The 20,205-nt window shown below is 44.0% G+C and overlaps 1 protein-coding gene across 1 annotated transcript in view; it reads right to left on the bottom strand.

The window, feature by feature from the left end:
- DPYSL5 (dihydropyrimidinase like 5) overlaps positions 1–20,205 on the bottom strand; it is an 84,377-nt gene that overhangs the window by 46,450 nt on the left and 17,722 nt on the right. The window contains exon 2 of the mRNA XM_065927215.1: positions 1,282–1,546. Coding sequence (XP_065783287.1) covers positions 1,282–1,542 — 261 coding nt within the window. The 5' untranslated portion in view covers positions 1,543–1,546. The remainder of the gene's footprint in view (positions 1–1,281; positions 1,547–20,205) is intronic.

The following is a 20,205-nucleotide window of genomic DNA, read 5'->3' as shown; positions in this document are numbered from 1 at the left end:
GGGACCTCCAGCAGGAGGAGCACTGAAGGCAGCAGGAATGTGGATCCCAGAGAGAGCACTGAGCATGGGAGAGGGGCTCCCTGAGGACCCCAGAGAGAACAGAGGTGAGATTTTAGGGTACAGGGCCACTGGGGATTTGTGGCAGTGGGCCAAAGTAGGACATAGGACCGTAGCCACTGGGCCAGTGGCCAGTGGACTCCTTTTATCCAAGGAGCATTAGTGGCTAAGTCCTTTATAGATCAGACTGTACAAAGGGCTGCTGCCAAGGCCAGGGACTTCTGGCCCTTGAGATTCTGATTCAATTCTGCATTTGAAAAAAATCTTCATAGGCGAATCTGACGCACAGTTGAATGTAGAGACCCACATGGATAAATATCAATCACTTATTCATTCAACAACATTTACTGGTCAGCTACTCTAATTCTAGGTCAGGGTCAGGCTCTAGAAACACAGAAGAATACGGTCAGGGCTTGCCCTTAAGAAGCCCATAGTCTGAGCTTCAGAAAGAAGCTTGCATGTGACAGATAATTACAATGCAGAGATGACAGCAATGACAGGATTCTGGAGCACAGACAAGTGATGAAAAAGCATATTTGCGATGCTGTTGAGAAAATGTAATTTGTCCTGATTTATTTGTTTCACAGGTCTGAATTGTTGTATTTTGCATTGAAGTAGCTCCAGCCCAGCTCAGTAAATTTTAAATATTGTCCATGATAATTCACTCTGGAAAGAGGGCCCACCACCAGTGGTTTCCAAGCTGTTTTTAAAAATAACAAGCTTCGAAAGATAATCAAAGATAGCTAACTATGTCTGTTTCATAATTTCTACCATTAAAATCATCTAGAAGAAGCATATCTATTTTTCACAACTTGGGGGAAATTAATTTAGCTTATCATACATAAAGGAGTCCATTAGGCCAACCCCTTTCCCCCCACCACCCACATACATGCACAATAACAAACAAAACTAATTCTCTTCCTCTAGACTGGCACTACACGACATAAGAACACAAAAATAAAATCAGTTCCTGGCCTCGGTACCTCATTTAAGTGATAAGATTGGCAAAATGGGCCTAAATGCCTCCTTTTTCCATAATCATGGAAATCTATGACATTTAGCCCCAAATTTCCTGTTTTAGTTGCCACAGTGGCCCCTTTCAAGGCCAAATTTCTTCTTTGAGCAATACAGTGGGAGCACCCTGTTCATGAGAGTCTAGCCTGGAGCAGGCCAGGAAACAGAGGAAGCCACCGAGGAAGCACCTTCAACACCCAGAAGCATTACCTTGGTCCCATGGTAGAAGTCGTCCACGCACGTGGCATTCATGAAGGTCTGGTGGAAGTGGGTGCTGGTGTCGATGCCTCCAGGGATCACCAGCTTCCCCGTGGCATCAATCACCTTGGCCCCTCCAGGGATCATGAGTTCACGGCCCACCTGCTGGATGATGCCATTCTCGATGTAGACATCAGCCTCGTGGGTGCAGTCATCATTCACAACCTTGCCTCCCTTGATGAGAATCCGCACACTGGCTGAATTGGCAAGCATGTTCCTGTGAAAGGTGAGAGGGGGGCATTGGTCAAAGTCCCTTTTCATGGTCACCAAGTTCCCTCCCCTTCCTGTGAGAGCCCAAAATCAACGTGCAGAGTTGAGGGAGCAGGGATGGGGAAGAAATTTCTCCATAGCTTGAGGACACGGGTCCTACAGCCAGCTGGGGTCACAGGCCTCTCGCTAACCTCACAGCAGGACTACTTGGGAATCAGGACACTGCGGCAATTAAGGTAAAGCTAGAACCCAAACGCGATTCATGGGGTCACAAAGAATCGGACGTGACTGAGCGACTGAACTGAACTGAACTGAGAACCCAAAGAAACATCAGTTTTCAGCTTCTCAAGATGTTGTGGGGGTTGTAAAGAGTTTTCATATCTCTTGTCTCATTTTGGGCTTCCTTGGTGGCTCAGACTGTAAAGAATCCACCTCCAATGTGGGAGACCTGGGTTCTTATTTTATTACTACAACAGTCCAAGAAGTGGCATTTCACAGATGAGAAAACTGAAATTGCTATTAAGGAATTTATGGCTACTAACTAGCCAAGTCAAACCCAGAGGTCTTACATGAGGAATGCCCCCACTAAACCATATATGGTTCTGGAGATATCGGAAGCTCCTGGGGCGTGTCTCAGAGGACCAAATTCTCCAAGCCTCACAGCTGTTTAATTCATGCCATTCTTCAGATGGATTCTGCTGCAGTTCACCCTCCTGTGTTTGCATCAAGAAGTCCACTACCACACTGAAGCTCCCTAGCTGACTGCATATTGGTAAACTCATCTGAGGAGCTTTTGAAAAGCATCCATGCTCAAGCTCCACCCCTGAAGACTCAGCTTTATTTGGTTCAGGCTGTGCCCCCAGAATCCATTTTTCAAAAGCCACAGACCTCTACCATACACTTAAAGAATTAACACCAATCCCTTCCAGAAAATAGAGAAGGAAACCTTCCCAAGTCATTTTATGAAGTCAGTATTACCCTGATACCAAAGATAGACAAAGACAGTACCAAAAATAAATAAATAAATAAAACCTCTAAAGTGAGATCTCTAATGAATGTAGATACAAAAATTTCTAACAAACCTCAGCAAACAGAATTTAGCAGTATGTAAAAGAATTAAAAAACCTCACCCATGTAAATAGGATTACCTCCAGGGATGCAAAGCTTGCTCAATTTTTGAAAATCAATCGTGTAATCCACCATATTAACAGGCTAAAGAAGAAAAATCACACAATCATATCAATTGATACAGAAAAAGCACTTGACAAAATACAACACCCATTCATGATGAAGACTCTCAGGAAAGTAGGAATAGAAGTTAACTTCCTCAAGTTGATAAAGAACATCAACAAAAAACCTGTAGCTAGTATCAGAATTAATGACAAAAGACTGAACATTTTCCTCACTAAACTGGGAATAAGCCAAGGATGTCTACTCTTACCACTATTATTCAATAGAGAAAGTCCTAGCTAGCATTATGACAAAAGAAAATGAAATGAAAGATGTATCAATTGAAAATAAAAAAGTTGTTCTTATTTGCAGGTGACGTGATAGGGGCTATGCAGAAAATCCCAAAGAATCTACAAAAAAATCTCCTAGAACAAATAAGTGAATTCAGCAAGGTCACAAGGTATAAGATCAACATACAAAAACCTATTGTTTTTCTATATACTAGCAATGAACACATAGATGCTCAAGAAAATTGAAATACTTAGGCATAAATCTAAAAATACATATAGGATTTGTATGCTGAAAAGTACAAAATGCTGGTGAAAGAAATCAAAGATCTAAATAAGTGGAGAGACATTCCATGTTCATGGATCGGAAGACTTAACATAGTAAAGACATCAGTTCTCCCCTAATTGATCCACATGTTTAATGCAGGTCGATTTTGGCAACTCTCTTGACCATACCATATCTGAATAGAAATGATTTTCATTTAGATTTAGAAAATATAAATCTGACCAAGCAGAGGGAGATATACCTCCCTCCCACAATGACACTGCAACGACATTGTGGGCTCAAAGAAAGCCAACATTTTTACTCAGTAAACTTATTCTTAAGGATCCAATCAATTGTCCCCTCTTCTGAGAAGCCTTCCCTGACTCCCTCTGTACCTTCACTGACTTCATGGCACTGGACTCTGTCTCCACCTCTGGACTAAGTCCTCAAAGTCAAAGGCATAGTAATGAGCACTGTATCTGCCCAGTCCTCACCCCCAGCATCCAGTACAGGAAATTCAAACTGTGAAAAAAAATGAATGAATGGCTGCCTCTATTGATACTTGTGCAACAATCAAATGGTTTAAAGCAGTAGGCCAATTCCACATGTGTTGTCTGGGACATTTGGCAACTCTGTATATAGGATAATGTTCAACTTTCATCCCTCTTCCAATACAGCACATCACCGTGAACAGAGCAAAGAAAGCGTCACTCTATCTCTCATCCTCATCATTTTATTTTGCCTGCCACCAGCCAAAGTACAGGAAGCCTGTGTCCCAGCATGTAAAGGTCTTACAATCTGTTGAAGGAATAACTCTTGTAAGGAAATAAGTCAGCCAGTTGGAGAGCTTAGCCTGCTCTCCTGAACTCACTTGGCTGGGCAGTTTTTTTTTGTTTGTTTATTTTGGTTTTTTGTCAAATTGACCAGGCTGGAGTGCATGGTATCTCCACACCAAGAAAGTTTGCAGTCTGAATTCAGCTTAGACTGTCAGGTCCTCTTGCAGTTAGGAGAGGCTGGTCCATTGGGGTCTGCTGCTGGGAGATGCTGGGAAATAAGACAGGTGGCTGGGAGTAAGCCTCCTTTCCTTACATTGTCTCCCATGAACATGGGGTCCCTGTCAGGCATCATTCTGACCTTTGGGGAGAAGGGATCCCTCCCCTAGTGTGGAAGGAACTGGGAAGAGGCAGAGGGGAGGAATCCGGGAGGCCAGAGGGACGGGGAGACCAGGACTGTCACAGCAATAAGCCTGTTGTTTGAAGCTGGAATAAAGCTGACATATGCCAGGAGAACTTTTGTCCTAAAATCTGAAAGCTAGAATTTTAATTTAATGCACAATAATCAGGAAATGAATTTGGTTCTTAGGTGATGAACAAAACCTTTCTGGCCAAAGGAAGCCTTGAAAGCCTTCAGAGATGCAATTTCTTCCTTCCAAGACCAGAAGTGGCCACAAAAGGAGAGATGCAAGTTCTCAGCAAGAAATAATGGTGATAAGACACACACAACCCTCTGTGCAAATATATAATCCTCACCTTTGAAAAGAACTTTAAGTAAGATGGAAAATAGGAATATTTATGATGGGAAATTGCTGCACAGTCATTATGTCAGCATGGTAAATGAGAATATTGATTTGCTTATTAATCCAAAACACATACTCATAGCACACACCTGGAGGGTGGAGACCCTGGAAGAATGATGTTAAGAATGATTTACTGGGCTTTCTTGTCTGAGCTGTGATGCTGGAATCATCATAAGCCAAGAGAGTCTTCTTCAATAGTAACAATAGTAACAAGGCTCTTAGTAAGCTAACACTTTGTGCCTGGAATTTAATTCACACAGCAACCCCAAGAAGTAAGAACAAGGCGGGAAGTATTAGACCTATTTTAAGAGAAGGTAATAGAGGTTTTGAAATAACAGGTAACCCATCAGAGGTCATACAACTCCGGGGTCTGGGACTTACAGGGAAGGTTATCAGAGTTACTCTGGGTAGAAGGGTTTCAGATGATTTTTATGTTCTTGACAGTTTTTTATACTTTTCAGATTTTATACATTAAACTTGTATTACCCTTTAAAATCTAAAAAGTTGTGTTAAGAAGGTTTTTTAAGCTACAAGAAGCCAGAAAGAATCCAACATGACCCTTCACTAATGTCCAGTGGGCTCAGTCCCTCCCTCTGCCATCCTGACTATGTGAGGAGATGAAAAAAAGACCTGCTCCCGACAGCTGTAACACTAAATCCTTCTCTAGAACATCTGGACTGCCACCATGACTCACCTTATCCTTTTCCACTTCTTCGTTGGAAATCCCTGAAGGCTAACCAGGCTCTGAAGAGGCTGGGCTCCCACAAATCCGGGGAGTCCTGCAGCCTCTCTGCTTGGGGGATCCCATTCACAGAAACCTACTTTAGTCCTGGAACTCCAGACTGGACTAGACTTCTAGGACTACCTTAGAGGAAACTCTTTCTCAGAATTTAGAGGATTCTAATAATGATCTTAACAATTAGCAAACATCTACTATATTCTGGACCCTTCCCAATGCCCACCATATACATTATCTTCTTTGATCCTTACAATGCCCTGAGATAGATACTATTATTGCCCCCAGTTTTACCACAAAGAAACTGATGCTTAGAAAAGTTAAAGGAACTTCTTCAAGGTCATATAGCTGGCTTATAACAGAGTGGGGTTTGAAAGCCAGACCATCCTGTTTAGAGCAGTTATGAATTGAATGTTTGTCTCCTCCCAAATTCATGTGCTGAAGTTCTAACTTCCAGAGTGGCTATATTAGAAGATGGGGCCTTTCAGGAAGTTTTTAAGGATAAATGAAGTCATAAGGGTGGGGCCCTGATCAAATAGGATTAGTGTCCTCATAAGATGAAATATCAGAGAGCTCTCCCTCTCTCCCCTACCCACTCTCACCCCTGTGAACCGTGCTTATGCCCAGAAGAAAGGTCATTTGAGGACACAGAGAGAAGGCAGCCAGCTACCAGCCAGAAAGAGCCCCCACCAGAAACCAATCCTGTAAATAATGGCTTCAGTGTAAATAGTGGCCCGACTGATGGGTCTGATTGGCATAGAATCATCAGCTCCCTCCAACCCTCTTGCAGACTTACAGCTTCAGATTGGAGGGTGTTGTCATCACAGTTACCTGAAAATCTTCAGTGTTTTGGGGGTTACCAAGGCCTTGGAACACTCCAGTCCTAGACGGGTGTGTTTGGATAATAATATAGCATGGTTGCTTAAACTCCCTGCCCAAGGTGTTTTTGGAGACTATATTTTTAAAAATGAATATTTGTGTGCATGAAATATTCTATAACTTCATTCCTTCCCAGTGTCAAGCACTGGAGACAACTCTGAAAGGACACAGGACTTGCTCTCAAGAAACCCAGTCTTGGGACTTCCCTGGTGGTCCAGTGGCAAAGACTTCATGCTCTCGAGTTCTGTCCCTGGTCAGGGAACTAGATCCCACATGCTACAACTAAAACCCAGCACAGCCAAATAAATAAATATTTTTTTAAAAAGTATTAAAAAAAAAAAAAAAAGAAAAGAAACTCAGTCTAGTGAGTTAGAGAGACACAAATAATTGCATTACTAAGTTTTAAAGTGTCAAGGGGACACTTCTTGCTTAAAGACCTTAAATCTAACTTGATTTAAACTAGGTGTCTCTCACCAGGTACCAGATGCCAGAGCTGTGACTGGGTGAGACCAGCAGGTTGGTGATGGGAGGGATGTCTTTTGTTATACCAGTGTCCTCCCACACATTTCCATATTTCCAAATGGTCTGCATCACCAAGATGTCTCATCCCTCCTGGTCCCCCCTTGCTGTTGACTTGTGTGATGGTTGACATTCATTATGATTCTCACCTCCTCCAGTAACCTCATTAGCACCTCATTCCTAGAGTTTTCCCTGCTAGTCTTTGCTAAAAGAGAGACACACTGGCATCTTTCCCCACAGTGTCCCTGCTGCCTGTGCGTGTACTATGTGTATATGTACATAACAAAGCGAGGGGTATGTGTGAATGGGGAGATACCTTGGACCTCCTAGGAGAGTCCCCTCAAAAAGAAAGGATTTGAGCACAGTTGTTGAAACTCATGCTTTTAAAAAGTGCAAATACTATAGGCCATGATGGTCTTTCCCTTTGCTCTAGTTGGGGCAGCATATTCAGAGAACATCCTTATCAGTGGGCATAGTCAAAAAGGTCAGGATTGGTTTTACTCATTTATGATGCTTTGAGTCACTGATTTTATTCCAAAACCTGACTCTTTGCGACCCTAAGGACTGTAGCCTGTCAGGCTCCTCTATCTATAGGATTCTCCAGGCAAGAATACTGGAGTGGGTTGCCATACCCTCCTCCAGGGGATCTTCCTGACCCAGGGATTGAACCCACATCTCTTATGTCTTCTGCATTGGCAGGTGGGTTCTTTACCACTAGCACCAACCTGGGAAGCCCCATAACTATATACAGAGCCAGTCTGGCCCACTGGCTTATTACACGCTATGGATTGAATGTTTAGGCTCACCTCTACCACATTCATATGTTGAAGCCTTAATCCCAGTGTGATGGTATTTGGAGTTGGGATCTTTGGGAGCTACTTAGGTCATGACAATCTTGTAGTTTCCTAATAAGGAGAAACACAAGAGATCTCTCTTTCTGCCATATGAAGACACAGAGAAAAGACTGTCCACAAGCAAGAAACTCTCTCACCAGGAACTGAATTGGCTGGCACATTGATCTTGGACTTCTCAGCCTTCAGAGCTATGAGGAAGGAGTTTCCGTTGTTTAAGGCACCCAGTCTATGGTATTCTTATTATAGCAGCTCAAGGTGACTAAGATACCACATTACATAGTAATAAACATTATAGTCAAATCATCATTAAGTAAAACTGGGCCTTAAAATAAATACACCTCCTTTAAAGACTTCTGGCTATATCCTACACTCCCATTGGTTTAACCAAAAACTGATCATACAGCTCTTCTATTGAAACAAAAACATCCAAATCACATCTCTGTCCTCCCAGGAAGAAATGGGGGAAAACGCCAGATAGTTAAATGCTATTAGAAAAAATAATTCAGAGGTATAAAATTATAGAGCTACACAGATTCATCAAGTGGACCCTGCCTTTCCCTCCAGTGCTGGACTTTACCTACAGGGACCTTGAATCGAAGGGAACCAGTCCAGGACTAAAGGGGTGGTGTTCTGCTACAAATATCAGGGAGCTTAAGAATCTTACAGTATATTCAGGGAAGCAATGATGTCTTCCTCAGAATGATGGTGGATACCTCTGACATGCAAAGATTTATCCAAGTGTACACAGCTCATATCTTCCCAGTTTCCTAATCCTTATGTTCTTGAACCAGTAGTGGGTCAGAGTTAAGGTGACATGCTGGCTGGGGAAAGAGGGACTTGCCGGTGGGGAGGGAAAAACGCTGTGAGCTGGAAGCCAAGTCTTTCTTAAGAAAGACTCTTCGTGTTTAAAATAGTAACAATTATTGCTATCTGCTCTCCCACAACCATCTTGCGGGATGACAGTGAATTTCCTACACTGCCCACCTTCCTGCAGTTTCGACTGTCATTGAACAGCTCCAGCAAAGAAATGCATGGTTGGGTGAGGCATGGGGGGGGGGGGCACTTTGCCCACTGGACAGTCAAGGTTACAGCAGCTCTGCTTTTCATTCATGAAATGCACACACCCCACACTCCTAGAACGTGCACAATGTAAGTCCTGCCAAGGAAATGCCAACCCCAACACTGCGTTTGGAATTGCCTGCTTCTGTCAACACCTTCCACAGTTCCCCGAGCCTGCAGGGAGGTGTGAGACGAGGAGAGTGGCAGTCTGTCCGGCACAGCTGCCTCCTGCCAGCCGCTCAGCCGGTGGAAGCTGAGTGGCTCCAGCTCTCGGCACAAACATCCGAGTCAAAAGACACACCGCAAAGGGACACTTCTTACAGGGAGACAGACCTTGAAACTAACCCAACAGGTATTGGTTTAAGATGTATATTCCCTCTTAACAGGCATTGGTTGAAGACTCACATTTCCCCTTTGGGTAGAATCCACAGGAAACCATGTGATCTTTAGAGACAATTGGTCACTGTGATAGCCAGTAATATGCAAGAGTTACACAACTGCCCTGTGACATGAAGGTCCTGTGCATTTAAGCCGACCCTAAGAGCAACCTGGGGTGGAGGCTGGAAGGGCGGTGAAGCCATCAGGTCATGGGGGACACGCTGAACAGCGATGGCTGGTCCCTTGCTCCAAGCTGATAACATTTGTTATAGGATCAAAAGGTAATATAAGTCAGCGGGGTGGAAAAGAAAAGAAAACTATGCAGCTATTTTTCTTCTGATTAGCACATGGGGAAGAGAAATAGACTAATGAGAGAGCCATTCCTGAAGGGGTGTTTGTGCTTAGCGCATCCTGGGATGATTTTGAAAGGGGATTCTCTTGGCGTTGAAAAATGAGAACAAATGAATGGTTCAACACAGCACAAAAACCAAAAAGGGAAGTTTGAGGTGAGTGGGGAAACAGCTAAGTGTTTACATTAATAAGTTTGATTTTTTAAAAAAGTAAATTGCTTTCTATGTAGTAAAGCACTAAACAATTCTTAACTAATCTTAAAGTGCAGTGTAATTTTATCACTAATTCTTAACTGGCTTTATAAACTCTTGAGTAGATTTTAAACAATTTTATAACCTACGTGTAAGGTATTACTATAAAGAATAATGACACAAACCCCAGTGAACTCAGCATCGTCATTACCATTCATCCTGGTACCTCCTTCATCCCAGCTCACATCCCCTTCCTCGGAGGTAACTACTCCTCTAGTGGATTTGTATGAACTAATGACTAATAACAATTAGGTGACAAGTAACAAAAAAAGGACAAGATCACAGATGTTCCCACCCCATGACTACCTCTTCCCATATCCCAAAGTTATGCTTCACCTACTTCTGACTGCTTCCTTTACTACCTAATTCTCTGCTTGAAGCAGAAATTGGAGAACCTCCACTATGCTAGTAACAAAGGAGTGAGGCATTTTAGGGCTTCCCAGGTGGCTCAGTGGGTAAAGAATCTGCCTGCAATGCAGGAGATTCAGAAGAAGTGTGTTTGATCTCTGGGTCAGGAAGATTCCCGGAGGGTATAGCAACCCACTTGAGTATTCCTGCCTAGAAAACTCCATGGACAGAGGAGCCTGGCAGGCTGCAGTCCACGGGGTCACAAAGAGTTGGACATGCCCGAAGTGACTGAGCATGCACACATGGGGCACTTTAACATCATCCAAAGGCCCACTGGACCATTCTGCTGAGTTGTCCCAAGGCAGCATCAATCAGTTCAAAACCAACTGCACTGTTCCCATCAACCATCCAGAAATCTGGGACTTCTGGATTCCTCTCCAACCTAGGCCAGTATCAGTGTTCAGAACGGCTGGCATGCACCTCAGAGTTTTGTGCGAAATATTTTGAGGGATTCTGGAAGTAGAAGCCAGCCATGGGGAGAAGAACTGGGAAAGATAAAAGAGTAGGTCCTCCATCTCTCATCTGGGGCTCATCAAAGACTAGTGGGGACCCGGAGACTGGGTCCTCCAGGCCTGGACAGGAGGAAGAGCTAGTGAGGCTGAGGGGTAGCACAGGGAGGGCAGAGGCTAGAGTGGTTGTGGCCGATGTTACACCCCCACCCCCGAGACACACTGGATCCTTCATCCAGCAGCAACACACTATTTCTGCGTCTAATTGGCCAGGCAGGAAGTTGCTAACACCCCACGGGCTCTATAACCCAAGGGCTGAGCAGGATCTAGGTTCTGGTGGCAGGTGCCAGCTGGCCCAGGATGTTTGTAACTGGGGACCATGAAGCATCTGCATCTGGGATACTGCCACCACCTTGGTCACCATGTGGTAGAGAAGATAGCATGGGACAGGTAGGGCAGGACAGGGCAAGACTGCAGGTGAGAGCCCAGCACCAGGGCAGCCTCTTCAGTAAGCAGTCTGTCAAGTGATGGACGTGAATGTGGTGACCAGGGAAGGGCTTGCTCCTGAGAAAGTGTGAACTACCAGCTTAGACCAGGAAGGTGCCATGAGTGGAGCCCAAGGGGCAGGCCTGGCTTCTGGGATGGCATATATGAATCCAACAGGGGTGAGTCCTTAACAAGCTCAGATCAAGTAAATGCTTTTAATCCCATGGGTTCATCAGCCCAGCCTGGCCCGGAGGAGTGGGCTTACTGAGCAAGCACCATGAGCAGCATAAGAGGGCAAAAATGAAATTCCAAAGGATTAGCCATGAGAGGGTGGTAAGAAATGGAGCTGCAGGCCACTTGTTCAATGAGATTAGCTACGAGAATCGAGCAGTTGTTAGAAGGCAAAGCCAAGTGCGTATGTGAGTGTGTGTACTGCTGATCCAGGACGGGCTTCTCCGTGTGCCTGCTGTGGGCATCCTGGCCTGGCCTGGCCAGTCTTTGCATTTGGGCAAAAACCCAGCTCCTTTTAGGCACCCACTGACTCACTGAGGCCACGAGGCTCATATGAGATCCTGGGAGGCTGAACACCAGCAAACACCAGTAAGTATATGCAAAATCTCCCTTCCATGAGCCCAGCTGCTCCAGGGCCCTGGAAGAAGGGCAGAGGAAGGGGCACACACACTGGAGACATGACTTCCTGCCTCCTGATTGAGGCTTTAGCCAGAGAACACCTGGTTCTTCACGACCAGTAGAGTCACCACCGCCACTGCCACCCTCCCGGCTCTGATCACCCCTCTCTGGGAGGTTCCTCAGCCCTGCTGTGCTGTCCATGCTCTCGCCAGCTGTCCCCAGTCCCCAGAAATAATTCCATCAGCTCCCGTGGAAGGACAGCAGCTGCAGCTTAAGGGAGTTAGTGGCCCACAGAGTGGCTGCTGCCTAGAACGCCAGCCAAATGGCAGAGAGGGCCAGGTCCGTGGCCAGAAGAAGGGGGCAGTGCATTTCTCACTGAGACCAAGATTCTCAGGCGGCAGAGGGGAAAGACACAAATGGAGGAAAGGAATGAGTTTTCTCAACTGTGAAAGCATCACAGACCTGGGCTACCTGATAAAGTCTGCATTTTGCAAAGAAATAGAACAGGAAAATAAAAATGATTTTCTCTCTTTTAAATTGAAAATAAGTATGAACTAACCACAGACACATACAATGTCTTGAAAGCAATATAATTGAAGGAAAGAAGGAAAGATGCAAGACACATAAAGTAAGGTCACCTAACATCCAAAAACAGGCAAAAATGATTTATAGGCATATAGTAGTAGAATCCTTCCCAGGTGGTGCTAGTGATGAAGAATTCACCTGCCAATGCAGGAGATGCAAGAGATGCCAGTTCTAACCCTGGGTGGGGAAGATCCCCTGGAGAAGGGACTATGTGTGGGGACAACCACAAGGTTTCTTGAGAGCTATAAATACTCTAGTTTTTTACTAGGGTGGGAACTAAAACAATTTCAATTATTCTTTAAACTGTCCATGTATTATCTGTGCTCTTCTGGATGTACCTCACAAAATATTTAAAAATTAAAAAAAAACTGAACTGCATGCTTGTACACAAAAATGATATATCAAGCATTATTACAACTGGATGAAAATAAACATACAAAAAATAGACCAGATGAAAATAAACAACAAGGTTTGTTATGGGATTATAGGTGATTTTCCCCTTCTAATTTTTCAAATTTTCTATATAATATCATATTAATTTTATAACAAAAAAGAAATATGATAATTTAAAACAACATCCTTCTGTATTGCTTGAAAAAGACTGACATAAGGTGAAAAAGTTCCTCTTTTTAGGAAGTCTTGCCATCAAGCTGCCACCTTCTACCACCTAAAGTCTAAAATGACCAGGCTTTAGGACAAACCAATCTCCTCCTTTATTTTGACTCTTAAGTAGATTCAGAAGGACATACACTTCTTTTCTCTGACTCCTTTAAAGAGGAGTCAGATATTCCATCTTGAGCTTAAAATGTGCTTCCAGCCCTCTCCCAAACGCGATGCTTTTACCAGCCATTGAATTACACCACTAGTGCTTCCGCTCAATCAATGAGCTTGCCCCTCCCGTGCCTGCTTCTGCCAGCTGCCTTCTCATGGACCCGACTCATCACCATCATGAGGCAAATGGATATTTCTACCCCGATCCAGAATTCCTGGAGCCTGAGAAGAAAATCTCATCAGTGTTTGTGGACATGAGGGACTAATGGAACCCAGCTTTGCAGAGATGAGCACAGTAGGGTGGGTGAGCCACTGCAAGTTTACCAACTCCTTGCTGGAGACTAGCTCACATGGGTGAAGCAGCTGGGCACTTGCGGGAAGCACCGTGCTCTAGGCGTGTTGGGGCAAGTGGGCATACTTAGCGGGGTAAAAGAAAGGACTAGGGGTGAACATGACCAACTTCCCCTTGATGGGGGTAGTGATCCCATTAACCTGATGGTGTCCTCGTTTCAGAGACCTGTTTAAGGGACCAGCAACTGAGAGTGAGTGGGACACAATCGAAGCCGGGAGAGTATGAAGAAGAGATGGAGTGGGGAATGGGTAGAGCAGTGCCACCAGTACCAAACTTGGGTTCGTCCCTCTAGCTGTGTCACTGTGGGCACATCCTTCACTGCTCCAAGCCCCTCTTCCCAGCTGTAAAGTGGCCATCAGCACCACCCCCACACCAGTGCTATTAAGCTCTTTTTGTGCCAGGCTCACACATAATTTCAAATAAATCTTACAACAACCCTATGAGGTCATTAAACATTATCATCCCCATTTTATGGCAGAGGAAATTGGGTTGGAATTCAAATGGACTAGACTAGAGCGCCTTGAAAGCAAAGCCTATACCTTATTTTATCCTTCCCAGGGCTTGGAACGCAGAGCGGGATCATTAAATGTCAGTTGAAGGAAAGCAGGAGGATTGGTCATATGAGATAGTGGTGGGAAAGCATTTTACAAGTACGAAGTGTTAGCCACAGGAACCAGCTGCTAGCGATGGCAAGGAAGGGTCTCAAAAGAGAGTTCTGTGATGGTTGTGAGGGTGTTTGGTGCAAGCCTGGGGGCAGAAGAACAAAGCAGGCATTCTTTGGGATGAAAAAAATGACAAGAGGCAGAAGCAAGCAAGGATGGGCTGGGAATGGCACTTGGGGAACTGCCTTGGGGCCGAGAGGTTAGGCAGGGATGAGGAAGGGGCTTCGAGAGCCAGGGTGTAAAGTCACAGAGTGTAGATAGAGCAAGAGGCTCTGGCTTCTGAATGAGACCTGGGGGCCCTGGGGGGTCTGGGGGGCCCTGGAGCCTTCAGAGAAGGATGCCAAATACAGTTGGGGGGTAGAACCATGATGTGGGGGCTGGTCTTCCTGCTTCTTACCTGTCACAGGCTAAATGGAGGCTAGGAGAAGAGTGACAGTGGTGGTGACTTTGGCATGAGGATGCAGTAGGTTAATTACAAGATGCTCACAGAATAGAAGAGGCAGGAGCAAAGCTCGGGAAGGACCACATGGTGGTTCTCTGGAGGAAAAGGAAAACAGAGTGGGGATGACAGTAAGAACGGCAGCCTGGGCAAACAGAGGGAGCAGAGAACTGCGGACAGATGGAGGCCAGCTGTCAGGGCACGCCTGTGCTTTGTGGAAACACAATAATAAACAGTGATTTCAGCCTCTCTCTCTAGGAATCTCTTAGATCAGTCAGAGGATGGCCACTGACCCAATCTCCCAAGGTAAGGAGGTGGAGGAGCCCAGAGTGTGAGTTTGTATTTACTGAGTGCTGATGCTGGCAAAGATTGAAGGCAGAAGGAGAAGAGAGTGATAGAGGATGAGATGGTTGGATGGAATCACCGAGTCAATGGACATGAACTTGGGCAAATTCTGGGAGATGGTGAGGGACAGGGAGGCCTGGCATGCAGCAGTCCATGGGGTTGCAAAGAGTCAGGCATGACTTGATGACTGAGCAGCAATAGTAGTACTATGTGTCAGGGGCTGTGAAGGCTCTTAACACAGGGTATTTAATTAAAACAATGTCACACTTGCCCTTGGAGATGATAGGCTACCTCCCTAGACAGACTGGAGGGGATGATTAGTTTAGATGACACAGCTGCATGGAAAGGAATTGGGGTAGGGGTAAATCTACACAAAAAAAACCTAGAGTCAAAAGGTGTGAGTCATGCTAATGGGCTAGCAGTTTTAATCACTTGTGTGTTAAACTTTTAGGAGACACAGCAAACAAAACACTCTACTCAGTGTCCATTCTACCCACTAAGTCTGTTTTTTATCCTCTTTTCTCCAAACACACCCCCTGAGTCCAGGTCCTTGTCAGCTACCTGGATAGGATATCACTGTTACCAGGATACTTCTAATTGGTCCCCCAGCCTTCACACTGTTGGTGCACTGAGCTTGCTAAGATGCAAATCACATCACAGGGGCAGGCTGAGCACCTGCTAAACAGTACTGTATTAAGTGCCAGATGCTGAACCCCACCCCCCAATCCCAGAGCTCACAAGTCTGTAGTGAAAAAAATTCATAAATGGATAATTTCAATATGAGTTAAGATGATAGCTGTGTCAGTGCCGGGGAGGGTGGGCAGGAAGCACTTAACACTGCCTGGGATAAAGGACTGCTTCTCAGACGACGTGCCCTTGAGGGGAGTCTGGATAGCTAATTAGGAGTTCACCAGCAAGGTGGGGGAGAAGACAAGCACGAGTATTCCAAACAGCAGGAGAGAGGTGCATTTGGGATGGTCGATATATGTGATGTATGAGGATGAAGAAGAGGCAAAGCCTGGATCATCCACCGTCTGGTGGGCTATGCCAAGAGGGTGGACTAGATGCTGAGGGCAGCAGGAAGAGTTGCTGATATGGCAAGCAAGGAAGTGACATCATTATATTTGCATTTTACATAAAAAATAAAAGTATAAAATAGAAGAAATACAGAAAGATACTTTTTATAAATTTTTTGATAGGTTAAGCTTTTCTTAGCATAATTCAAAGCCAGAAACTATAAAACATAAGATTGATATGGATATAACTAAAATAATGAAAAACGGTGTTGCAGCAAAAGATATCATGATAAAGAGAAATAAAAGCTGGTTATGTCATGTTTGCAACATATAGTCAAGGATACCTATAATACATAAGAGCACTTATAAATCTTAAGAGAAACACAAATATTCCAGTATAAAAAAAAATAGGCAACGAATATGAATAGGTAACCCACAGGAGTGGGGGGAATACAGACAGCTAAAAAGCAGATGATGCTAATTTTTATTAATAATCACAGAAATGTGAGTTAAAACAATGAAATCATAATTTTCACTTACTATAAATAAGAGAGAACAATGCCCAGAACAAATGAGAAAAGCATGCACTCAGACAGCAGTTCAAATTGGCACAATCTTACCAGAAGGAAATCTGAACATCTATATGAAAACTTGAAATGTGCATTCCACATCCAAAAACTTCTAAGAAAATAATTGGACCATCGCACAAAAATGTATTATGTGGGTATTTCATTGCATTGTTTTTATAATAGCAAATATTTTAAGAACAAGCTGAAGGTCTGTCAATATGAAGGCTGTTTAAATAAATAATGGCATATTCACACAACAGAAGGCTATGCAGCCATTGTAAAGGACTGTGTAGATCTCTAAACACTGACAGGGGAGGTTGTCTATGATCCAACATTAAGTGAAGAAAAGTAGGCTATAGAACAGGACCATGATACGTTATTTACTTGTGTATTTACATGTAAATGAAATTTCATATATATATATGAAATCTCACGAAATATTTATATATATGTACATAAACTCACACATAATGAGTTTTTTGCATAAAACACTATTAACTGCTGCAGTCTTAGAGAAAAAGAATTGTATCAGGACTCAATCTCTTTGTACTATTTGATTATAAATTTTTTAAAATAAAAAACTAGCTGTGGAATTGATGATAGCCCTGGTCAAGGGGGCAGTAGCACCGGAGGAAGTCTGTGCCAGGGCAGGCAATCCATGAACAAGTCAACATCTCTTGTACATTTATTCAACTACTATTCATCAGTACAGTATCTCACGGCTTATGGGATTGCTCTGCTCAGATGTCTCACTGGCCCTTCAAATTCATCGCATCTAAAACTCATCACACTCTTGTTGGCACCTGGCTCCTCTCCCAGTGTCCCCCATTTCAGTGAAAGACACCCCATCTTGAAAGACAAGCCAGCATCAGGGGCAGCGTCTTCAGGGAGGTGAGCAGATGGGGGCCACCTCCACAGGCAATAGCGAATGTCCCCCTTCTTTCAGTCTTTTCACCTGGGCCCCAGACAAGACAGCATCTTTTCAAATGGCTGCAAAATAGGAGCTGAACACCCTCTCTAACCCAGCCCATCTGGCTGCTGCCTTTCTTGAATGAACAGTTGGAGAGAGGGAGTGATGGATTGTTTGGGGTTCAAAAGCTTTTCCTGGTGGCTGAGTCTGAAAAAGTAGAGATACCTTCATTCACTTAAACAAAAAGAGGTAATGAGCTTTTCCTTCAGCCCTTGCTGGGCTATGGAGCACCTGCTGAGTAACTGCCAACAAAAGGGATGAATAAGTCTGTATCTCTGAAAGCAAATAAACGGGAGTAACAGAAGTCTGGTTGTCTGCCCATCTAATTCACCCTGAATGCCAGCATTTCCTCTTTTTCTTGTTCACCTGCTCCTACTAGAAAAGAGGAGGGATTGGAATGGATGATAGATGCCCAATTACCTTTATAAACACAATTTATTCCCCCCCCCCCCCCCCCCCCCGCCTTTCCTTCCCAGAAGGCTTGGCCAGATTCCCTAGGTTCCCGGTCCCTGGCTACCTCTGGGGACTAAAGACTGGAGCTGAACATGCTAAGGCACCCAGTTAGGACACCTGGCTCGGGACAAGTCCTGGCTGTGTGCTCCACCTCTTCTGCTGCTGGAGGTCAGAACCCCAGATTCCACATTAGGTACTCAATGCCCTTTGCCCAGGTCTGGCTTGGTCAAGGGCCCGCTATCTCATTCCCAGTAGGTTGGCATATTCATCCTTCTTGTTGCCTATCACCTTATCTGGGAGTTGGGGCCTGCTCATCTGCATCTGAGGCCCCTCCACCCATTGGTACACTCCTGCCACCAACTGCCTCCTCTCACCACCTATGCCCACACTCCGGTCACTGTGCTCTACCTGCTGTTTTCTGCCATGTGCCTGGGTTCCCTGCCAGCAGGGGTAACTAAGCCAGAGGGAACTACTGAGCTCTCATGCTCCAGAGCACCTGTGCCACAACTAAGTTTGTCTACACAACTGGGTCTGTGTACCACAACAAAGATCCCATGGGCTGCAACTAAGACTCGATGTGGCCAAATAAATTAAAAAAAAGTTTTTTTTAATGAGCAAAAGGTTTGAAAAGACACATCACAAAGAAGGTACAGATGGCAAATAAGCACATAAAAAGATGTCAGCATCATTGATTATCAGGGAAGTGCAAATTAAAACCATAATGAAATATCATTGCCCATTAAAAAGACCAATAATATGAAGGTTTTTATATTATTTGCAACTCTTTGCAACCCCATGGACTATATATAATTCATGAAATTCTCCAGGTCAGAATACTGGAGTGGGTAGCCTTTCCCTTCTCCAGGGGATCTTCCCAACCCAGGAATAGAACCCAGGTCTCCCACATTGCAGGTGGATTCTTTGCTAGCTGAGCCACCAAGGAAGCCCAAGAATACTGGGTAGCCTATCCCTTCTCCAGCGGATCTTTCTGACCCAGGAATTGAACCGGAGTCTTCCGAATTGCAGTCGGATTCTTTACCAGCTGAGCTACCAGGGAAGCCCATGATGAAATATCATTGCCCATTATAAAGACCAATAACATGAAAGTTAGAATGGATATGGAACAACTGGAGCTCTTGTACATTGCTGGTGGAAATTTAAAATGGTGCAGTTCTTTTGGAAGATATTTTGGCAATTTCTTATAAAGTTAACATAGTGCTTAGCAAGCCCACTTTGTAGGTAGTTGCCCAAGAGATATAAAGATATGTGCACACAAAGACTTACCTTGTAGTAATTTTTTCATTATAGCCCCAAACTGGAAACCACCCTAGTGTCTACTAGCAGGTAAATGGACAAACAAATCGTGAAAACACTACTAATTTTTTATGTAGAATGGAAGAAAATTCTGAATATAAAGAATTGCTACAACTCTGTAATAAAAAGACATGACCCAGTTTAAAAATAGGGAAAGGATCTGAATCAATATCTCTCCAAAGAAGATACATGAATGGCCAATAAACACATGAACAGATGTTCATCAGGCTATGCAAATCAACACTACAGTGCAATACCACTTCACACCCACTAGAATGATTATAATAAAAAAGACAGATAATAACAAGTGTTGGCAAGGATGTGGAGAGCAGTTGGAACCCTCATACACTGCAGTAGAAATGTAAAGTGATACACTGCTTTAGAAAACAATCTGGTGATTCTTCAAAAAGTTACAAAGAATCACCCTACAACCCAGAAACTCCACTCTCAGTTTATACCCAAGAGAAATGAAAAGATATGTGCACATAAAAACTTACACAAGAATGTTTATAGCAGCATTATTTTCACAAAGCCATGCAATGGAACATTATTTAGCAATAAAAAGAGAAGAGATATTCACTCATGATAAAACATGGGTGAACCTTGAAAACATCATGCTTATTGAAAGCAGTACTAACACTGGAGTACATACAGAAACCACTTGTAATTCATGGGCTGTATGAACACAGGCAATGAGACTAGATTTGAGCAGTGGGCTATCATTTGTGTGCCCAATCTATAGATTTAGTAGTGTTTCTCAGTCTTGGCACAACTGAAATTTGGGGCTGGTTAATTGTTTGCTACAGGGACTACCGTGTGCATTGTAGGATATTTAGCAGTACTCTTGGCCTCTACCCACTAATGCCAGTGGTACCTGCACAGCTGTGACAAC

This window comes from Muntiacus reevesi, chromosome 3 (assembly GCF_963930625.1).
Source record: "Muntiacus reevesi chromosome 3, mMunRee1.1, whole genome shotgun sequence".
NCBI classification, from domain to species: domain Eukaryota; kingdom Metazoa; phylum Chordata; class Mammalia; order Artiodactyla; family Cervidae; genus Muntiacus; species Muntiacus reevesi.
Note: the sequence above shows the minus strand (reverse complement) of the source record. Positions and strands in the feature narration are given on the sequence as shown.